At 35.9% G+C, this 22,782-nt stretch overlaps 1 protein-coding gene across 1 annotated transcript in view; it reads right to left on the bottom strand.

Annotated features, from left to right (window-relative positions):
- Positions 1-22,782, bottom strand: part of LOC121726502 (orexin receptor type 1-like) — a 126,785-nt gene that overhangs the window by 31,026 nt on the left and 72,977 nt on the right. The window contains exon 2 of the mRNA XM_042113892.1: positions 8,838-9,583. Within this exon, the coding sequence (XP_041969826.1) occupies positions 8,838-9,488 (651 nt within the window). The 5' untranslated portion in view covers positions 9,489-9,583. The remainder of the gene's footprint in view (positions 1-8,837; positions 9,584-22,782) is intronic.

Here is a 22,782-nt window from a genome sequence, read left to right as displayed (position 1 = left end):
TTTTACATAAACTGTATAGTTCGTAGAAGTCTAAGGAAGGTTTTAAAGTGACACGAAGTTCACCGGGACTGCTAGTAGATTATATAGATTCATGGGCGTACCCAGCTTCTGGGCCAGGGGGGGGCAAATTACCCAGGTTCTGGTGCCAGGGGGGGGGGGGGCAAATTACCCAGGTTCTGGGCCAGGGGGGGGGTAAATCAGATTGTTCATAAGCTAGGTGTTTATAAAGAATAAAAAAAAAAAAATTAAAAATTCGTTTTCATTATTTTTAATTTTTATAGATAAAAGTACTAGATAATATACTTAGTAGGGGTGTCAACATGATCCAGTGGGGGGCAACTGCCCCCCCCCTGTCCCCACCTCGGTACGCCCATGTATAGATTCCCTACAGGTCGCAGGGAAAGGTGCGAAATGACTACGTTATTATTCACGTGTTTTGGTTGAAATTTACTTGCTAAATAAAAGTGCGACATTGAATGAGGGTAGTACATCCCGAGAACAATAGCTGATTCAATTTATTTTAATACGTACACAAAATTACACGTGTTGGAGGCCCTAAAACGTTAGAAGTTTTTCGCAGGAATAATAATGATTTATTGTTTGATGCGATGTAATATCATCTGGTTTTATTGTAGGAGTCCAATATCATTACTGTTAGGTGAGTTTTGCATTTTGATTGATGAGTTTTGGACACTTTTAAGGCTGTTTGTGGTAATCCATGTCCAGGTAATAAAAAAAAAAGTTTTATATCTGAGTAAATTTGAATCAATTTTTTTCAGAATATCTACCTGATGCCTACCACCGGTTCGGGAACTAGGTACCCCGGCGAGATGAGCCGGCGTAAGAAACTCGCACGTTTGTACGTAATGTTCAATAATATAATTAATGTAGAGAATTTACGCTGCTGGGTGGTCTTTTTGATAAAGTTTTTTGTTACTTTTTAATTATTACATTATTGTCATATTTACCTGTATATATTATTGTTATATATTATTATAGTGTTTAATATCCCATCTACCTGATATAATATCAAATAAAAGCTTATGATTGATAAATAAAGTCGATTTGAAAATATGATTTTATGAAAATAGGATTTGTACTGACGAAAACGCTTTTGCGGTACTTCCGATTTGGATGTGACGTCATCAGACTCCTAATTTAATATCTCTTATTTATCGCGCTCGTTATAATATGTAAGTTTAAAATTAATATATAATAAGAATAAGCCTAGAAAGATTTTTAAAATATATTTTCTTGAATAATTCAAATAAAACATCAGTTTTATATATTATCTCCATTTATTGTAGACAGGATTTGAAATTTCCAAAACTTTTCTCCAAAAGTTTTCAACATTACAAATGATTTCTAATTTCTTATTTAATTATTTTATAATTTTTTGGCACTTTTAGACTCGTACATTTAGCACATAAAAATTTTGCAATAAAGAGAGTCTAAAATGCAAAACGTAAGACGTCACACTATGGCGGACAGTGTTTTCGGCGCCATTTATAAAGCATATTTTTCAATCAACATTTTTATGGGTTTCTACTTTGTAAAATATTAAAATATTAGTTTTTTTTTGTGAAAATGAATGATTGAGAAGCGATTTGCATGAAGAAAAAAATTAGGGTCTAATAAGAAGAAGAATGGCAACATAATATTATGTAGATGATAACACTTTGGCCGGCCTTTTGAAATTAGCACTAAAGTTATAACAACGGCGTCGTTCGATTCCATAAAACTATCAAATGTCGCGTTGCCATCCATCAGGCCAAATTAATCAATCTGAAAATTTACGAGACAGCAAACAAGTGGTGTGATTGCATTGTAATTAATCTATCAAGGGAACGAGTAACCATGACGAGTATAATTTTATTGACAAACTCGGCGCTATAAATAACCCGTCAAATGGAATTAGCTAATAAAAGCCATCCGAGTGCGATGATATCGTGTCAGTCAAATATTGACGCAGCCACCTCATTGATGGGCTGTAAAAATTTATCACGTTTTAACACGTGGCCCTTCGAAGTTCACGTTCGATTTTTCGATTCGATAAAGTGAAATATTTGATAAAACGTTATATTCATTTTTGTATAGCATCAAATTGTTTCCTGCTTAAATAACTCCATCCATACTTAATATTATAAATGCGAAAGTGCGTCTGTCTGTCTGTAACCTCTTTACGTCGAAATTGTTGAACCGATTTTGCTAAAAATTGGTATACTTTGAGTCCCGGGAAAGGACATAATATTTATCTCAAATTAACGTACGGTTCCCGCGCGATAAGTGAATTTTGCGGGATTCATCTAATACAGATTCTAGTTCATCTCACTCATACTCAAATGGTAGACAAAGTGCTTCAAAGGTATTTAAGGAAAAAAAAAATATTTTATTTTTGTTTACTGTCCGTATCGTAGCAATACATTTTCCTGCATTAAACTGGTAACCACAAATGTCCAGACGCAGCTGTTGTGTTATAACAGTAGTCTAGATAAAACGTGTGCCTGCGGGGCTAAAATGGTAACATTTAGCAATTCCTCTCAATCAAATCAGCAAATGAATTGTCAAAACTGTCAAACTGACAAATGTCAAATTAGTACAAATTACTAGACATGAATTGCAAGCACAGTTGCATTTTGCGATTAAAAAAATGAATCATTTTATGATTCATAATGTGATTCTCTAAAGCGACTATTTTAGCCACGCTGGTCTCTTCCTAGGTTCTATAAATTAGTAGTATCTACCCGTACCGAATAATACCAAGCATCATCATCGGTTATGTAATTAATACAGCATTTATGCAGATTTATTCCTTGATCGATTCAGTCTAGATCTAGTTTATTACTATTTAGATGCAAAATATATTGACAACCAAATGAGTTCTGATTTTTTCAACTCCAACTTTTTCAACTGCATGTGTGAGTTTACCGTATATCTAAGAGAATATTTTTGTGGGTACTTACTAGAACAGTAAATATAGTACTTGTCTACTTTAGTTTATAACTGACATAATACGAAACGTATACGTAATTTAAAACACAAAGGAAAAGTTTCTAAACGAAATTTCACAAAACTTACAAGTTACAAGTCTTGCCTCATCCAGCTGAGAGATTTTGTCCAAATTAAGTTGCAAAATAGTTGCCTTCTGTTTTTCCGAAACTTTGTGATTGTAAAGGTGAAAACCTTTTTATATAATATCGGCGTCCCTTTATACAATTCAAATTTCGGGCCCGTGGAACGTATGTAGACTTATTACACTTGTTAGTAACTTTTATGAAAGTGAATATATTATCCGTTATTCTCGTTAAAATTTTAGAAAGTTTAATGAGGGTAATTCCGATTTTTCGGGTTCGGACAAAATATGCTGAGGTGAAGTTCATGATTATAATTATTTTCTTTTTGATCGTATTATACCTTTGTAATTATTATATTTTAATAAATTTTTATTTCAGATTTTATGGTTTACTTTCTTGAGTGGGAGCTACTTTGTTTTGAAATATTTTTAAGATTTATCTCCTACTTTTTCCAACAGTTGCATACTGAATTATTATCATAAATCTTGATCAATTTTGTATCTATGGGTTTGTAGTAGAGGGATATCTATTGTGTTTATCTCGACTAACACTTGACCGGCCAACGGACAGATAAGTTTTAAGTTATATTATGATCACAAACTTTTACCGTAACACGGGACACGTCACGTACAATCAATAACATACAATTGCGAGATCGGCTCTATGTTCGAACTCGTTCACAATCATTTTGCCTCTACCCGAACCTTTGTTTCAAAGACATAAGAATTAGTCTCAAAGAAAATAAAAGGTAGAATAACTCTGAACGGAGTATCGTAGTTCTTACTGATTGAACTTCGTGGAATGGACGAAGAAGATTGGATTCCATATCTTGCCATCTCAATTTTAATCCACAAGTCACATAGCTCTCCAGTAATTTCGAAGAATTAGAAATTTCATCACAATCATTCACATTTGTTGTGCGAAAGTATAATACACACTAAAGTATCTTTAAGCGGATAAAATTAGTACCTACATAATAGGTGTTCTGCTTTGCGCGAAGTTCAAGTTCGGAAAATATGAAAAACCGAAAGATTTTCCCAGAGATAAAGGGTCACCACTCCCCACACATCAAGAGGCCGGGTACCATCGAAATTCTCATACATACGTAATACCAAAATCATTTTCTCTTACGAAAATATCATTTAACATGTTTGAGTCATTTTTCAGCTTAAAATAGTAATTACCTGTAGTAGGGTTCCTGCGTAAAAAATTTTTAGTGTTTAAATATTTTGCAGTAAATTTTTACGCAGAGGTAATTACTATTTTATAAGCTGAAGAATAACTCAAACATGACAAATATTTTCGTATGAGAAAATGACTTTGGTAGACCCCTTTACAGTCCGCCTGCAGGGTCTGGTCGGCAGGTTGCCTGACAGTCATTGACCGTCGATACAAAATCTACAAAATCGTCAGGAGAATTACTGTGAGTCTGTGGTCTTTTCCGATTAGCTGCCAGGCGACGGCCTGCCGGCGAATTGTTAATGTGTGGGGCCCTTTAGACCGGGCGCTTTTCGTCCAAGCTCTGGAATATACAGAATTTCTAAGGGAGATCGCAGACGACAGACTATGGCGCGGCCATGCCGACTGTATGGGCGCCGCAGACTCGATCGCAAAAAAGTCTGTCGTCTGCGATCTCCCATAGGAATATGCCGTTGCGCGCTGAAAAGAAACTACATGTAATGTCCATTATAAAGTTACAAATTTGAAATTTCAATCAAAACTGAAATTCTGTGCCTTGTTATTTGTTTGCATTATACTAATTGAAAATGATTACCACAAAGAAATATACAAGCTTGTCTCGTACAGCAAGACATTATCACTAAAATCTACTATCATGTGAAGGTTCTAAGCCAGTCTGAGCAATGGGAGGCTTATCTCCATCTTATTATTCCTCGCGCGTATTTTCTGTATGGCCGAAATTAGTTATCTCTGACACGTATTAAGGAAATTGAGGAAATTATAAGCAAATATTTTGGGTGACATTGGATTAATAGTCAGGGAGCCCCAAAGAATTCTATTTAAACTGAAATAGAAGTCTTTGGGGAGCCCTAGAACAAACTTTTTTTATTACTATCAAGCAAATTTTTTGTGAGTAGCTTCATTTTGATAAGACAAACATTTTTATCAACAGGATTGTCAATTTTCAGCATTCTCAACTTTCTATGTTTAATAAATTAACAGTACGTGGCCAGTAAAAAGACGTGTGGCACTCAGGGACTGGAGCGGTAAAACTATTGCATAGCATTTTTTTATCTATTTATGCAATTATAATCGGCACGATTAGACGATTAGACGATAAATTATAAAAAAAACGAAACGTTGTATTTGTATCTGTTACCTGCCCCAATTTCACCAACGACTGTTAAAGTTAACGCCGGAATTAGTATGACGTTACCTCTTTCGATTTTCATATGAATGAAAGAGAAGACATTACATTTTTAACAAGCTGTTAACACTAACAGACGTTGGTGAAACATCTTATAGTATATTTAAACCGCGATTACGTATACCCAGTCTGGTACAAGTGAGCGTTAACCCTTAAATATTCGAGGGTATAGTTAAATAATGTGATTTGTCTCCGAGCGACTTGACCGTGGGCTAATCTATTTTATGTTCGCCGCGGCACGGGGCCAGTTTAACGCCTCTTTCGTCACCCTCTCACTGCTAATGAGTTCACGGCCCGAGCTTACTGAACTTGCTCATTTTGGAGACTTGAATATACTAACATAATATGTTACTATTTATTGTTTTTAAGCAATGGGCATTGTCCAAAAAAAATCACATGTACTTTTTATATTTTTTTTCGTTAAAATAGGGTATTTTAAGAATATAAATTAAATAATTTTGAAATTCATTGGTTAGTTTTTTCTCAATAAATTTTTAAAGTTTCGCTCTGACGTCATCATCTGCGGACAATAATTGACCTCTGAGTATGTATTAAATTTCCTTTCAATCTTATTTATAATCATTATAAATAAGATTGAAAGGAAATTTAATACATACTCAATTGTTATGGCTGGTTCGTCAAATGCAAGTTCTCATTATGTGAAAGCTGATACGAGAAGCTTACCAAAAGTTCGAAACGTAATGTTGGTCGAATTTATTGCTAATTTAACGCCATTGAAGGTCAAACAAAGGTTAAACATATTTGTTCAAAAATATAAGTAACTAATGGGTATTTTTTTTCGTTTATACATATACATACAAACGATCACTGACCTTATTCCTCGAAATGTTTTCGTAAAGAGCAAAATTAAAAAAAAAATGGACAATCCCCATTGCCTTGCTTTTATCACGGGCTTTCGGAGAAATACCGTAACAAAAAAAACTTAACACTTCAATGTGTGCGTGTAACTATAAGTACGTATGCGGTTTGCATAAGTTAATAAAAAATGCTATGCAATAGCTTTAATGCGGCAGTCCGCGAGTATAAGTGTGCCACACGTAGTAGCCAGTAGGGGTCGTAAACGAGCGAACGGGCCACCTAATGCAAAGCAACTAGCGTTTCCAGTGGACACTCGCAATATCAGAAGAGTTGCAGTTGCGTTGCCAGACTGTGCGAGAGTGTGTCCAAGTGCTTTTTGTCTTTAACTGGTGCTTAAGAGGAGTCCACACCGCCGTTTTTCCATACAAACGCTGTCCCCAGTTTCCTCCCTGGATAATGCCCTATGTTTTCTTTTTTTTCATAATTTTATTATTAAAAAAGATAAGAACGTCCAAAAACCCAAAAAAAATGGCAAGATTTTCCTCTGTGTTCAAATACCCAGAAAACAAAACTGGCTAAAATATACAAAAAAAAATAAAACATAGGAACACAGCTCAAGCCTTGCTTTAATTCTTAATGAAAAAAGTACTTAAAGCGGTTAAGTTTTGGAGAGGGAATCAGCGGACAACGAATCGAGGATTTTCTGTTCTTTTATTAGAACTTTTGTCGTGTTATCTCTATCGCGCTCTGCGGTGGGAGACTTGAGATTGGTGAGACAGCAATACATTTTCAAATACCTATTTTCAATTTCTCTCGCCCCTGGTGTATCCTCTTAAGCTGGACCGATATTGATGAAATTTTCGCTATAAACGAATTTCAGACTATCGAAATTGCAGACATCTTGTTTGGTAATAAAAAAGTTGCTGCTGAGTGCTAAAGAAGAAGCGTATAAAAATAAGCGTACCTTAAGGGTAAATTCAGACCGCAACGCGACAAGGCGACGCGAGGCGCGACGCGGCATAAATTTGTATGGATTTGACAGATTTCAAGTGCGTGAGACGTCTTGCGAATCTGTCAAATCCATATAAATTTAGAAATGCATCTACGCGTCGCGTTGCGGTCTGAATCAACCCTTATTTGTTTTCTGAAATTATAACAAACTAGATGACGCCCGCAACTCCGTTGCGCAAAAACTCGTTTATCGCGCGGGAACCGTACATTTTTTCGAGACAAAAAGTATCCTATGTCCTTTCCCAGGATTCAAAGTATCCGCAAACCAAATTTCAGCAAAATCAGTTAAGCGGTTTGAACGTGAAGAGGTAACAGACAGACAGACAGACAGACGGACGGACAGATGGACAGACAGACAGACACACTTTCGCATTTATAATATTAGTATGGACTAGTATGGATACTCAGTATTATACTTATCAAATTGGAGCTCCTCAATGCTTTTTGGATACAAATTTAGAGAGTAGAGCAGAGTCGAAGTTATTTTAATTAAGTCATTGTACAGTAGAAACCAAACAAGTCGTGATTAGAATAATTTTCAATAAACTTTCAGACCTAGATAATAAACAAAAAGTCAACGTGCCGACTCAATTTTTTATTAACTTTTTATTAATTTTTCTTTAACGCAAAATTGAGTCGTCTGTGGCATTTTCATCCATAATCATATGTTATCTATTATTTATTATCAAGATATTATTTCTACCAAAATAGTTTTACAAATAGTCCATTACGCCTCAGGTCTTATTTTCTCAATTTCTATACTATTTAGCCTCGATGTTATCCAATACGTTTAGATCTAGTCGTCTTCAATTCCCAGGCCGGTGATTGCATTGGTAAGTTGGACAAATTGGATACTCTTGATACCGTTTCATAACATATCAGGTCAAAGCGACAGAACCATAGTATGTCGAACACGTACGGTCTAACGAGCCGCAAAACGACTTTAGAAAATACGTTGCAGACGTCACCTTACTGAAAATATTTTAATCATAAAGATGTGGATATAGATCATTAGTTTCGTAGCTAATGATCTATATCCACATCTTTATGAACTTTTTGATCTGCTTACATCATAATATATTATTTACAATCCATTCTAATAAATGCAAAAGTTTGAGTGTTTGTCTGTTACCTCTTCAAGCCCAAACCACTGAACTGATTTAGTGGAAATTTGATACGGAGATAGAGAGTCCCGGGAAAAGACGTCGGATACTTTCTATACTCGAAAAATGTACGGTTCCCGCGCGATAAATGAGTAGCGGGTGTCATTTAGTAATATTTTTAAAACTAATAGGCTTAACGGGACAGTCAGCCAGTGTTTCATTTGAGGTAAGTATCTTAATGAAACAAATTAATATGTTTGCTAAATATCGACATAGTTTGCATTTGAACGCCTGAAAATGTTTAGGTACGGCAAAAAAAGTTGCCGCATATGCAGACGTGGTTGAATTATGTATGATGTTAATGAAATTTTCAACTCATGCCTGACCGCTGACCAACTTTTTTTATTATAAAAAGACTACCTAAGTTTTAGTTAAAAAACTTACCTGAAAGTACAAGACTATTCTGCACATCGCTTCACCAAAAAACCACGTTTCCGTCACATCCCACAACACTGTCGGTGGTAAGCATATAAGGATCACCATAAAGTCCGCCACCGCTAGATTCACTATGAAGTAGTTCGTAACCGTCCTCATGGAATGATTCCTGTACACCGCTATACAAACTAGAGCGTTCCCTATCAGGCCGATCACGAATACTATAGCGTGAGTCCCTATTAGGACCCACTCAAACTTTTGTGGGTAAATATAGTCATCTAACATTTCAAAATACTCCTCTCTGGTCATGTTGCAATACTCTCTATCACCGACACAGTCATCTTCCGTCGAATTATAGCCGTAGTATTCGGTCGTGGCTTCCACCTCCTCCGATCTGTTCGCCACCATCTTGTCTTTGTCGAACAAATACTTGTCCACGTTATTTCTCGCCCCATGATTCACGTCATGCAGCAAGTCGTTCGTTACGTTCACGTTTCTTTTATATCTGTCGTATATAAATTTATCTTTTACCTGAAAATTGTTTTCTATATCTCTATCTAAGTTTAAGTTCTGATTACTAGTGAGCGTCTCGTGACTGCCGAAGCAGAGGTTGCATATTAATACTGTCGCGAGCGTGGATATGGAATTTCTGAGCGCCATTTTATCGATGTGCTGTTTCGTCGTAATCTGCGGATGCTGCGATTTTCATTTTATATCCACTCCGATAACTCGAGGTACGGCCGCGCCTTCGCCATCTGCAGAAGAAGAATTATATTAAAAAGTCATCGAAGCGAAACACGTTGTCTCCTCGAAATCAAATTTCGTGTGTATGATATAATCAGTACGTTATTCGATTTGCTTTCAGCTGATGGAATTCCAAATAGAAGCTCTTGGCATTTTGATAGAAATCCAATAAAATGTTTTCCGTAACAATATCGGTGCCGTTTTTGATCAATGTTAATTAGCATTCATTTGATAAAATAAACAAATTATTCAGTTTATAGGAAGCTATAAATAATACTTAATTTTCAACGGATACTTACACAATAATCTTGATAAGCATAAAATTAATGGCCAGATTAAGAAATCTTAATTAGAGTTATCTCTTATAAAAGTTAAATAAAAGGTGCGAAAAATATTGGGATAAAATTTTAATTACCTTTACTTGGTCTTATATTATTTTAATATTGTATTTTAATGTTTATTTTAATATTCTAGGTAAAAAATATAAATAACTTTTTACCTACAATATTTTCATATACCTAAGCTACAACATTATTTTCATATAACCTACAACATTATAAGGCTGCGTTTCCACTGAAGCGGAGCGGAGAGGAGCGGCGAAAAGTGCTCAGTGTTTCCACTGAAGCGGAGCGGAGCGGAGTCGAGCGGAGCGGAGTCGAGCGGAGCGGAGTCATGTCTATTGTGACGTAACGATGTCGCGGTCGCCAGTGACCGCCTGAGCGCAAGTACGCACCGCACCACTCCTCACCGCCCAGCTTCGCACCGCCTCGCTCCGCTGTCCTCCGCTCTGCACCCCGTAGTCCTCCGCACCGCTTCGCCTCGCTCGGCTATGTTTCTATGAATATCCGCTCAGCTCCGCTCTACCCCGCTCTTGCTGTTTCCATTGAAGCGGAGCGGATATTTCGAGCATGGTGATTGGTCAATTCGGGCACCGGTAAGCTCCACTCCGCTTCAGTGGAAACGCAGCCTAATTCATCATAATTTTCTAATCACATATATTATGTATCTATTAACATTTGATGAGAAATTCTCATTGAGAATATTATCACAAGCCTGCCTATTGAGGTTTTCAAACCTGTAAAATTCAAAACAGAAACTCTACTTATTAACATGTGAAAGGTAAAGAACAAAATCAACAGATCCTTTGTGGACTTTGAAATTAAAGGGCTAACGTAGGGCCTAATGCTCGAACAATGAACAGCCTCTAAATCAAGTATTTTTACATTATTAACTTCTGACGTATAAACAGTATGTTACAAATTAAACGCATACTAATATTACAAATGCGAAAGTGGGTCCGTCTGCCTGTCCGTCTGTTGAAAGGTATCAGCAGAATCGGTTCAGTGGTTGAGCGTGAACAGGTAACAGACAAATAGATATACACAGTTTCCCATTTATAATTAGTAAGTATGGACAGACGGACACACTTACGCATTTATAATATTAGTATGGATGGGTTTCACTCGGGGATCTGATTCGGTATTTCATTTGTTCTGTACTTACTACGTTATACCCTCCGAGGAGTTCTATCAAGGTCGTTTTATTGGTCACGTACGACGTACGTCTTCCCTTAATTTTCTTGGTGACCTTACCTATCTTAGGCCTTACGAGTTAAAAAAACCTGTTTGGGTTATAAAAGGAGAGATTTTAAAAGCCTTGGGAGGTTTGACCCGCTATTTACAAAACTTTTTGTAAGTCCTAAAAAACCTCATGTTCAAGGGGCGTTGGACCGCGAGGCAGTGGGCGGCGACCGGCCCACATAGCCCACGCTTTACGTCGCCTCTGGATCTAAATGTCAGTATTGCCTTTACTTTCGAAGTTTGAATCCGTGGAAAGGCCAAAGTGCCCAGCTTTGTACGTGATCACGCCTACCTTTAATGGAGTCATAAGTCGGCAATAAAATATTTTTTTCCAAAACCTGATAACAATTGAAAACTTCAGTTGGTGGAGTACTATGTAGGAGTATTAGTAACTAACAAATTGAAATTAGACTTTTTTTTTGCAAAAAATCATGCTTAAGGGCAGAGAAAATGATTTGAAATAAAAAAGTGCATTTTATACTCGTAATAACAAGTAGTTACATGAGATGTTTTTTTAAATTTTCTGAGAGATTTCGTAACATTTTATTCACCCCCCTCCCCCACCCCCCAATCTCACGTGATAATTTTCAAAATGTGGATGTCTTACGTAAACGCGTTGATTTGATTGACAGTCAGTAGATGTATTATGTATAGAATATGAATAAAATTATTTTCTTTCGAACGAATTGGTGAAGCACCCCCTTAAGCACCTCACGTAATTTGTGGACGTCCCCTTATATATAGATTGAATAATTAACACCAGAACAATAGCCTCCCAAACTTTTACCCTTCGGATGAATATAGTGAGTGATGAGGTAGTTCTGAGCCCGCAACCTTTCATGGACGAGAAAGATTATGGCAGCTCGTATGAATACATATTGTCCCCATTCAAAGTCTTAACACGGATCGGAAATTGGACGTCAGTAATCATTTTCCCACGTGTTTTCCCATTTTCGAAGTTTTACCGAGCAGCACAAAGGTATGAAAAGGGATCTTTAACTTTTGGCTGAATAAGTGTATTAATAATATTATGATGTTAGTAGGAAATAGAAATAAGTATTGACAAATATTACTCTTTTTTTCTCAGGCTTTTTGTTGCCGTTACGTTTTATAATATTATAGTAGCTCGAATATTTTAAAAAGTACGGACATACATTTTAAGTAGAGATAAGAGCAGAAGGGTTTTAAAAGTTCTGTTAAATTGACTTCAAAAATATTTTTCTAAAAATTGGATGGATAAATTTTCTCGTCTAAAATCAATAAAATATAACTTAATTCTAACGAAGTAAGACTCAATTAAGTGATCTGTGCCCTGACATAATACTTAACGGTACTCGTAACGGTGGCAATTATAATAATTCTAATACCTATATTACCTAGAACAATTAAAATAAAATTGACTTAAGCAATTAGTTATTACTGATTATAATAATATAATGTTGACTGGGCAACTGATCGAGATTTTACTCACGTAAACCCTTTTTTCGCCAAGAAAATGCTCTAAGCATCCCAAGAGATGGGCATTCCTATCGAGGGTATCTGGGATATGAGGGACTGCGTCAGTGGATAAGTCAGCCTTCTTTTTTAGGATTCCGTAGTCAACAACTTATAGTTTCTTATAGTTTCGGTCTGTCCGTCTGTCCGAAAAAAAAAACCTTACGTAATTTGTGGACTGTCTGTCAGAAAAAAAAACCTTACGTAATTTGTGGACGCCGACGTTAGTAAAAATTCGGTGGTACTATGTATGTCCTTAAAAGAAATCTAAAATACTGCGACGCGTGGAGTGGCTTGATTCACATGCGCTTTGAAATGGTTTCGCGTGAGTTGAAATTCTGTTTGTATAGCGGGAACATTAGTTTTTTTTTTTACATTAAACAACTATATCCTAGTATGTCTTTAATCACTCAATGTATTTTCATACCACATCTAAGTATACCTAAACGCACTCTGACATTGGCGATTCACTAAGGAGCCATAAATAAAAAAGAAGAAGAAGTAAGTATACCTAACTGTTCAGAGGTTTGAGCACGAAAAGGTAACAAACAGACGCTCCCACATTTATATGAATAAGGATGTGGTTATTGTGATTTTTTGACCATTGTCTGAGCCGACCCTAAATCATTCAAAACAATAAGAAATGGATCCTCGTAATTTTTATTATTCGGTCCCCGAACGAACCGCCAATATTTTTGCAAACATCTTAACTCATCCTTTTCGGACGTGACGGACATATAGACCAGGGTAGAAGCCTTTAAAAATAATGAAAAGTGAAAAAAAAAATATATAATAGAATGAAACCCATTAGAAAAGGAGGGAAATATGATAAAAATGAAAGGAAAAATAATTTACGGGCGATCTGAAGTTGGGAAGGGGATGGGGGTGAGTTTTTAAGGGTAAAAAACGGTTTTTCTCGATTTCCGGCAAAACTAAAAGTCCTATCGAAAAAAGTCAAATGGAAAAGTTGTAGATAATAAAAAGATCTAAAACTTTTGTATTTACACTTTTATCACATAACCTCAAAATTTATGTGAAAAATTAAAAAAACCAAGTTTTTGGTTTTTTATTTTTATCTTTTACAAAAAAATTTTTTTTTTAACCAAATTTTGTGAAAACTTACCTTTTTATGTCCCAAATACGCTGTAATTTATTTAATTAAAAATATTTATTTTTTCACCTTATTTTGAATTAATATCGAAAAAACACCCTAATTTTCAATCGAAAATTCACCCGTCAAAATATCAGCTTTTTTCAAAAAGTTGGTGTGGTTTCTGTTCGTTGAAATCTCTACTTTCCGATGGTGAAAAAAAAAATATGTTACTATGGTAAATCTTCTCAGAAAACGATAAAATTAAAAAAAAACTTGAATTTGAAAAAAAATTTTTAATTATTATAAATAATTTTGAGCTATTTATTAAAATTTAGACTTTAATTACTCGAAAAACGTTAGATCACATGTGACGTTGATAACAAAAAAATTGCAAATAAAAATATACTACTATAATTAACAAACAAATAAGTTAATTAAATTAATATTTAATAAGACATCTACAATATTTGGAGAAAGTTGTCTAATTTTCTTTAAATTATATGCGTAGATGCTTATTTATAACTATTTTGAGATAAATTATATATATACCTGTGTAGATATACCTGAGTGACCTACGAAAAATTGTAGCCCATCAAAAGGTATTTCGTGGAGAAGTGGGAGGTTTTGGCAAACCTCCCACCTACAGAAGGAGCTTCAAACTTGGTTGGGTAACGAACTAACAGCAACAGATTGGGGCTGGAAGCAATTTCAACGTGGAATTATGCCCAAATTTACACAAAAAGAATTAATTCCGGAAATATTGCTCAAAACAATTTGCTGCAGCTGTGAAACTGGATGTAACAGTTTAAAATGTGGTTGCCGAAAACATGGTTTAAAATGCACAAATTTGTGTTCAAACTGTCATGGTTCTGAGAATTGCTCCAATATTGAAAAAGAAACCTATGAGGAAGTTAATGACTCAGAAGATATTCTGGATGAAGAACCAACGCAGTCTGGAAGTAATGTTGGAGAGGAAGAAGGTGATAATCATGAAGATTTCGAAGATCTACTAGAATCGGAGATGTTTGACGAATCTAACGATGAAGAAATGCCATCAAAAAGACAAAAACTTATGAATAAGTGATTAGAATTGAAGATAAGGTATTTATGAATGATGAGATTAATGTGTTTAAAAATATTGTAATAACGTAACGTAATGAGAATAAAGCATCTACATTTAATAGTACGATTTACATTTATATTTATCTATAATGAGATTTTCTATGACATAAATGTAATTAGAATTAAATAAATCAACTTTTTAATTGAAACAAATTGCAGCAATCACATTTTTTAGATGAAATTATTTATAATAATTAAAAAAAAATTTTCGAATTCAAGTTTTTTTTGAATTTTTGCATTTTCTGAGAAGATTTACCATAGTAACATATTTTTTTTTTTACCATCGGTAGAGATTCCAACGAATAGAAACCACACCAACTTTTTGAAAAAAGCTGATATTTTGACGGGTGAATTTTCGATTGAAAATTAGGGTGTTTCTTCGATATTAATTCAAAATAAGGTGAAAAAATAAATATTTTTAATTAAATAAATTACAGCGTATTTGGGACATAAAAAGGTAAGTTTTCACAAAATTTCGTTAAAAAAAAAATTTTTGTAAAAGATAAAAATAAAAAACCAAAAACTTGGTTTTTTGAATTTCTTACATAAATTTTGAGGTTATGTGAAAAAAGTGTAAATACAAAAGTTTTAGATCTTTTTATTATCTACAACTTTTCCATTTGACTTTTTTCGATAGGACTTTTAGTTTTGCCGGAAATAGAGAAAAACCGTTTTTTACCCTTAAAAACTAACCCCCATCCCCTTCCCAACCTCAGATCGCCCGTAAATTATTTTTCCTTTCATTTTTATCATATTTCCCTCCTTTTCTAATGGGTTTCATCCTATTATGTTTTTTTTTGGTTTTAAAAATTATCGACCCTGGACTAATACGGAAGGGGCATACGCTAACCACACTTCTTCCACCGTGACCTAAGGGGCGTACCACGAAACCGTTTTGAGACTCAAACAATCGTACGAGAATGCCGCATCCTACTCTATGTCAATTCGATGTTAGTCGTGATCTTTCGGCAATGTTTGACATAACCCGATTAAGTTACGTATGTCCGCCATCTGCCTATGAATCAATTTCTGTGAGAATTCACGAGAATCTATGTTTCTCGTGGCATTACGTTTAACGATGACGGACGCGTAGGAAATATCTCAAGTAGTTAATAAAAGCCAAACAAAAAAGCTTATTAGCAAGTTTGGATCGAGTTCAAGAATCGGGCTTACTGGAAAAAATAACAAAGACTGATTTTAATTACAAATTTCTAAGAATAGTCTCGATAATCTTTTACGAAATTTATAATTTGGTAATAAGAACAAGCGGTTTCTACGTTTTATCTATGGTGTTGTATACTACAAAAATATTGAAATATAATTTGAGATACTTATATAAATACAGTGTGAGATACTTTTACAGTGGCAAAACTGTAACAAATGCCATGACACGGGATTCGGGATATATTATGCCTAAGGGTCAGTTCACATTCCACTAAATTTGCCAAAATATTATTGCATAACTTGCGCGTGCAGAAAAAAAAAACATAATTAATTTTCGTGCGCCTTAAAGAGACAACAGGTAAACTTGAATGATCGAATTTATTTCTATCCAGCGTCTGGAGTCTGGACTATATTATGATACAATAATTTAATGTAAATCTGTAGTCACTTTCAGCTTATCATTAGACCACCGCGTTCAATTATTTGGCATTCCCGATGCTTTTAGGTTACCCAAACATCCGGTCGATGATTTTTGTCTAAATGCCAAATGTATCATGTCGCTTTTTAATTATTTCGTTTTAGGCCGCCATTAATGGAGCTGAAAATAGTTTAGAAGTGACTTTCCGATCTTTGCTGCGGCTAGATTCTAGACAGAGTAGACAGAATGATAGAGTATACCGACTAACTGAGGTTGAAATTTTTAAGTTTGACGTATTATGACAAAAGTCGTCGCTAGGGTCGTTACCTACCAAGAAGTTTACACCCTTACCTACAAATTTAATTGTTGTTTATATTTGGCACATGCAAAGAAAACTGTCAGAATTCAATTTAAAATCTTCATTTTAAAAATAAATTATATCAGCCAGCGCGCCAGCCTTTAACTTATCCTGGCGAAACCCGAAAGAAATGACAGGTATTAAGAGGATTCCACACCGCCCTTTTTTCTATACAAACGTTGTCCCCTGTTTGCTCCCTGGATAATGCTAGTAGAGTTATAATTTTTTTCCTGAATATCTACGGCCACTAATACAATGTCCCTATGTTTTCTTTTTTTTTTTTCATAATTTAATTATTAAATAAGATATGAACGTTCAAAAACCCAAAAAAATGGCCAGATTTTCCACTGTGTTCAAACGTCCAGAAAACAGATTTGGCTAGATTATACAAAAAAAGCAAAACATAGGAACACAGCTCAAGCCTTTTTTTAATCTTTAATGAAAAAAGTACTTAAATCGGTTAAGTTTTGGAGAAGGAATCAGGGGACAACGAATCGTTGATTTTCTGGATTTTCTGCAGTTGTCTCTATCGCGTTCTGCGGTATAGGCTTGAGGTAAAGGAGACAGCTATAGATATTACACGTACTTTTTTTCATTTCTCTAGCCCCTGTTGTATCCTCTTAATACTCGTCCGTCTCTTAGCAGTCGAAGTACTGGTAGTTATGTCTATTGTGGTCTAGACGCGACCGATAAAATATATTCACTTTATGACATAGCATAGGCTATATTATAATACTAAAAAGGTTTCATTTTCTACTGACAGATTCGCATTCGTTCGGCTTGTTGCGAATTTGACGCTTCAATGCGCTTCGACTCTGCTTTGACCCTTAGGCTGGATTAATTATATTATGCGGTGGCGCGAACCCGCGGCTTGACCGCTATACCGCGAGATCACGAGCAAATATATAATATTATATTATAACGATTTATTTAAATAGCGGCGCGACCGCGATGTCATTTACATACATTTGCCTGTAATCTCGCGGTGTAGCCGCCAAACCGCGTATATAAAATTATTCACTTGGAAAGAGTAGCGTCGCAACAAATCCATACTAATATTATAAATGCGTAAGTGTCTGTCTGTCCGTCAGTTACCTCTTCACGTCCAAACCGCTGACGGCTGTATGTAGATACTTTGAGTCACGGGAAAGAACATTGGATACTTTTTATCCCGGAAAAATATACGGTTCCCGCGCGATAAACGGAGTTGTAGCCGTCGTGTAGTAAATAGACCGGTGACTTCATTATCGAGTGTATTAGGGATCTATTAGGGATCAAACGAAGTTATACCGGAACTGTGAGGTCAAGGACCAATAATTTGCGGTCTGTCGAGGAGAGATAATTAGCTTAAGCAAACAGCGACCGAATGTGGGTAGATAATTAATTACACATAACGCCATCATGGCTAGATGTCACTTGAATTATGATAGGGCAAAAGGGCTTTGACATAAAAATGTATTGTAAATTCATACTTAAATACATATAAATAGGAAAGTTTGTCTGTTACACAGTGTGTAATGTTAGGGAACTTTTCACGTTCACGGTCTCTTAATTTTTCAAGTTTAATCCGCTGAAGTTAAAAAAAACTTGAGAGGTACCAAGACACACCCGAATGGAACGAAGTTATTTCCTATCTTCAAAAAAACCTGTATACAGATACACTCAAAAAATAATTATTAAAAAATACGCCATAATATATTATTTACGCCCAGAAATATTAACATCGCGTCGCTGTTTATTCTCAAAAAACGCCATGTAGTTGGCGCACAGGAATACTATCAACACCCTCTCATGCAAGTACAAATAAAAAATTGTCGAGGTCAAAATATATCGTTCTGTCTAGCCTCCTTTACGCCGAACCCGCGATAAGGAACCTCGTTCCAAAAGTGTTAATGAGATTAATAATAATTGGTCTCTAGATAATTTGAGTCCTGGCAAACGACATGAGAAAATGTGCGGTATCCGCGTCATAAACGAATTGCTGCACGACAGGCAACATACTCTAGTGTTGCCATGGTTTTGAAACTGTGTCGCTATGACGTAATCGTACAGCTCAGATGCAGTCGGCAGTCCCCACTTTGGGACTATGTTGTGGTTTAAAATTCACATTAATTTAGTACCTTCAGTTTATAAAATCTTCTGTGTCACATGAGTAAACATGACCCCAGTAAACATGAGGACAGTAGGTATACAACTGCAAACAGCGTGCGTGTCTCTAGACTAAATTAAAAGTTGCACACGCCAATGTCCATAATAAACGTTAAATAACACGAAGGGGCATCGCAGGCGAAGGGTAATAAAATATAATACATACACCATAAATATTCTGTAAAAAAACTAGCCAAGTCTTGACTCTCGATGGAGCTGCTTGTTTATCTTTAAAAATAAATGAAATCTAGACACAGTCGTGCCAAGTCTAAGGTTTCTTACTATGATTTCTTTATCACTATAGTTAATGTTGTGTATGGCCGTTGAAGTGTATAACAAGGGTACAAAACCAGTTGGCGCTCCATGACACTCTTTCTGTCGCCAGAACCCCTACCCATACAAAATCCGTAGTTTTTTTGGCCTTTTTTGCTCTTTTGCTTTCTTGCTTTTTTGATTTTTATATATACATATATACAAGAATTGCTCGTTTAAAGATATAATATAAGATAATAAAATTAAAATGAAATTGAAATATCCCCATATAGTATATACGTGGGAGAGCCATGCTTCGGCACGAATGGGCCGGCTCGACCGGATAAATACCACGTTCTCACAGAAAACCGGCGTGAAACAGCGCTTGCGCTGTGTTTCGCCGAGTGAGTGAGTTTACCGGAGGCCCAATCCCCTACCCTATTCCCTTCCCTTCCCTACTCTCCCCTATTACCCTATTCCCTCTTAAAAGGCCGGCAACGCACATGCAGCTCTTCTGATGCTGCGAGTGTCCATGGGCGACGGAAGTTGCTTTCCATCAGGTGACCCGTTTGCTCGTTTGCCCCCTTGTTTCATAAAAAAAATAATATCGAATTCGGGTTTTTATATCCCTGCCATACAAAAACCCAAATTCGAGTCCGACTTGCACTTGGCCAATTTTTATAGTTTTCCCTATATGTGGCCATTAAGCCCTAACTCTGTACGAAGTTTCAGCTCTCTGAGTTTATGGGAAGTACTACTTCTATTTTGATGGTCATGAGTGAGTGTCATAAATGCGTAATTTTGCTTTACTTAACTTCGGAACTAAATTACCTTTTTTTTCGTTGGGGGAATGCTTTTACGCATCCTCGGGACCTGGGGAGGACCACCGAGGTATGTGGGACTCCCCGGGGCGGACGGAAGACGCACCCAGGACTACCCACTAAAATCCCAACGGTGTTCCTGCTCCTGAAGGTGGGACTACGGGAAACGCGGGATAGACGACCGCACAGACTTGAAATTTTGTATTTTAAGTATGTGATTATAGCTTACTAGATGATCACAATTTATACATTCTGGTCTTATCCACAGGTTCTCAAATAGAGGCCTGAAAATGCGGCGAAATGGTTCCTGTAAAGGATGGTACGCACTACGCCGTACGGCAGACGTGTTTGCTTGGCGCTCGACTTGGCGGGGGCACTGCCGTGACCCCAGATTGCTTAAAGTTTGTATGAACTGTCACAGTCGGCTAGGATAATTTATAATTAGGGGTCAGTTTGGATATAAACAAAATTTCGCTGATTTTAAATTCAATTATTTATTCTTATAAAGGGGTTTGATAACTTAGTCACCCAGACTGATTAGTAGCTTGAATTGTTATGAGCTGTAGGTACTTGCTGGATTGGAATTGGAACTGTATATATTTTATTGGTAGCGGTAACTGGATGCCTCATCACGATGAACGATCTCCTGGTAAAAACCCTCGAATTATAATGTGAACCATCCATGATCCAGGTATCTATTTTAGTATCTTTCCTGACTGTGACGCCTATAACATACAACGGTTTTATGTTATTAAATGTAGAGTACAGAGTGTAATTTAAATGTATATTTTTCTCACGGGTATGTTTTGTTCAAAACAATTTACCAATACTTGTATCTTTTATTATTATTGCAAATACTAGTAATTTGTACAAAGTGCATTGAAATTTGAAATTATAGTGCGTAATTTGTGTACAGCGCAATTCCCAATTTCGATTTAGGAATTATTCGCGCGGGTTACTAAAATGTAGTGACTACGTTATAGATATTATGCATTCACTGCCACAATACGTAGTCGTTGTTGCCATAAAAGATTAGAAATATTTAAAAATCGGCCATCATACATTTACGAGCGTACAATATTTTCCGTTCGTCGGAAAATCATAAAATGCTAATTGCCTTCACGTTGCTTTGCTAATTTCTTTGTCGTACATTTGGATTAAATGTTCTTTTCTATGCAGGTACCTGCTGATAATTTAATAGTGGCCGTGTTCGTCGGCGTATTTTTGGACAAACCTTTTATTGCGCATGTCCAAAAGATGTCATGGCAACGCCATAACAAGTTGCTGGTCAAGTCGTAAACAACGTTTTAATTGTTTATACATGATTAAAATAATAAAAGTTAAACATAAACACATAAGCCTAAATTGTCTAACAGCCGCACAAATAATTTATTTAACACTATGATAGTGTTTGATTATTTTATTTTGGAAAATATGGATATGGATCACTTGGAAAAATTTAAAAATTTAATTGTTTTTTTTTTTATGAAATAAGAGGGCAAACGAGCAAACGGGTCACCTGATGGAAAGCAACTTCCGTCACCCATGGACACTCGTAGCATCAGAAGAGATGCAGGTGCGTTGCCGGCCTTTTAAGAGGGAATAGGGTAACAGGGGAGGGTAGAGATGGGAAGGGAAGGGAATAGGGTTGGGGATTGGGCCTCCGGTAAACTCACTCGCTCGGTGAAACACAGCGCAAGCGCTGTTTCACGCCGGTTTTCTGTGAGAGCGTGGTATTTCTCCGGTCGAGCCGGCCCATTCGTGCCGAAGCATGGCTCTCCCACTGGTTTGTTCATTGCAACACCACCAAAAAATTGCAATTGGGTTAAATGTCAAGTCGTAAACAGTTGTCGTTGCCATGGCATGACATGATTTGGACATACGCAATAACTAGGTTTTGCAGCGAATGCGCTAAAAATTACGCCGACGTACACGGCAAGTGTTTGTTCGGATTGTAATAATTATACTGAAATAAAAGCAAGTAAGACTTCTCACAACCACAATATATTTTCAAGTGACACAACAACAACAACATTTTCAACATTTACGGGTAAGGAATCTCCCAAATTATTTGTAAAGTAATATAAAAGTACATTGGTATTTGGAAAGTGTCTGCAAAAAGTCATGATAAAATATGGTTAAGTATCTGAAACTTTGGTCAACATCTGTTTTGTCCAAAACTTGCAAAAGAATTAACCGCGTACACCATAATAAAGAGTAAATCAGACTTGCATAAGATATACATAAAACAATTTATACATACTATAATATTTTATGAGAATATAATATTTTATTCTGCACTTAATTCACAGCTTGAAACGTGCCTTAGATAAACACTGACAATATTTTCATATTCATAGTCGACAAGCGCTTTCACATAAAGGTTTTTATAATGAGTTTCTGCTTTTAAAACAATGTTACTGACGAATTTTATTACAATTTAACATTACTACGTAGATCTACCTACAAAAGACGCGTTATTAGAGGGCGACTAACGCAAAAATCAATCATCATCATCAATCGTCCTTCTCTCTTCACACTCACGCCCGTCTTTTATATGCCAGGTGAAAAAGAACGACGCGGATTCATCGCCAAATTAGTTTTTTCTCAATATCTCGATAAATATACAGCATTTTAAAAATCCGCTAGGTCAGATTCTCAATGATAGAATTTGTTAAAATATTAAATTAGTTTTAGCACGGTTATGGCAATATATGAAAAATTCTTGAAAATTAGATGCATCTTGGTGATTTTTTTCTA

This window comes from Aricia agestis, chromosome 1, assembly GCF_905147365.1.
Source record: "Aricia agestis chromosome 1, ilAriAges1.1, whole genome shotgun sequence".
Lineage (NCBI taxonomy): Eukaryota > Metazoa > Arthropoda > Insecta > Lepidoptera > Lycaenidae > Aricia > Aricia agestis.
Note: the sequence above shows the minus strand (reverse complement) of the source record. Positions and strands in the feature narration are given on the sequence as shown.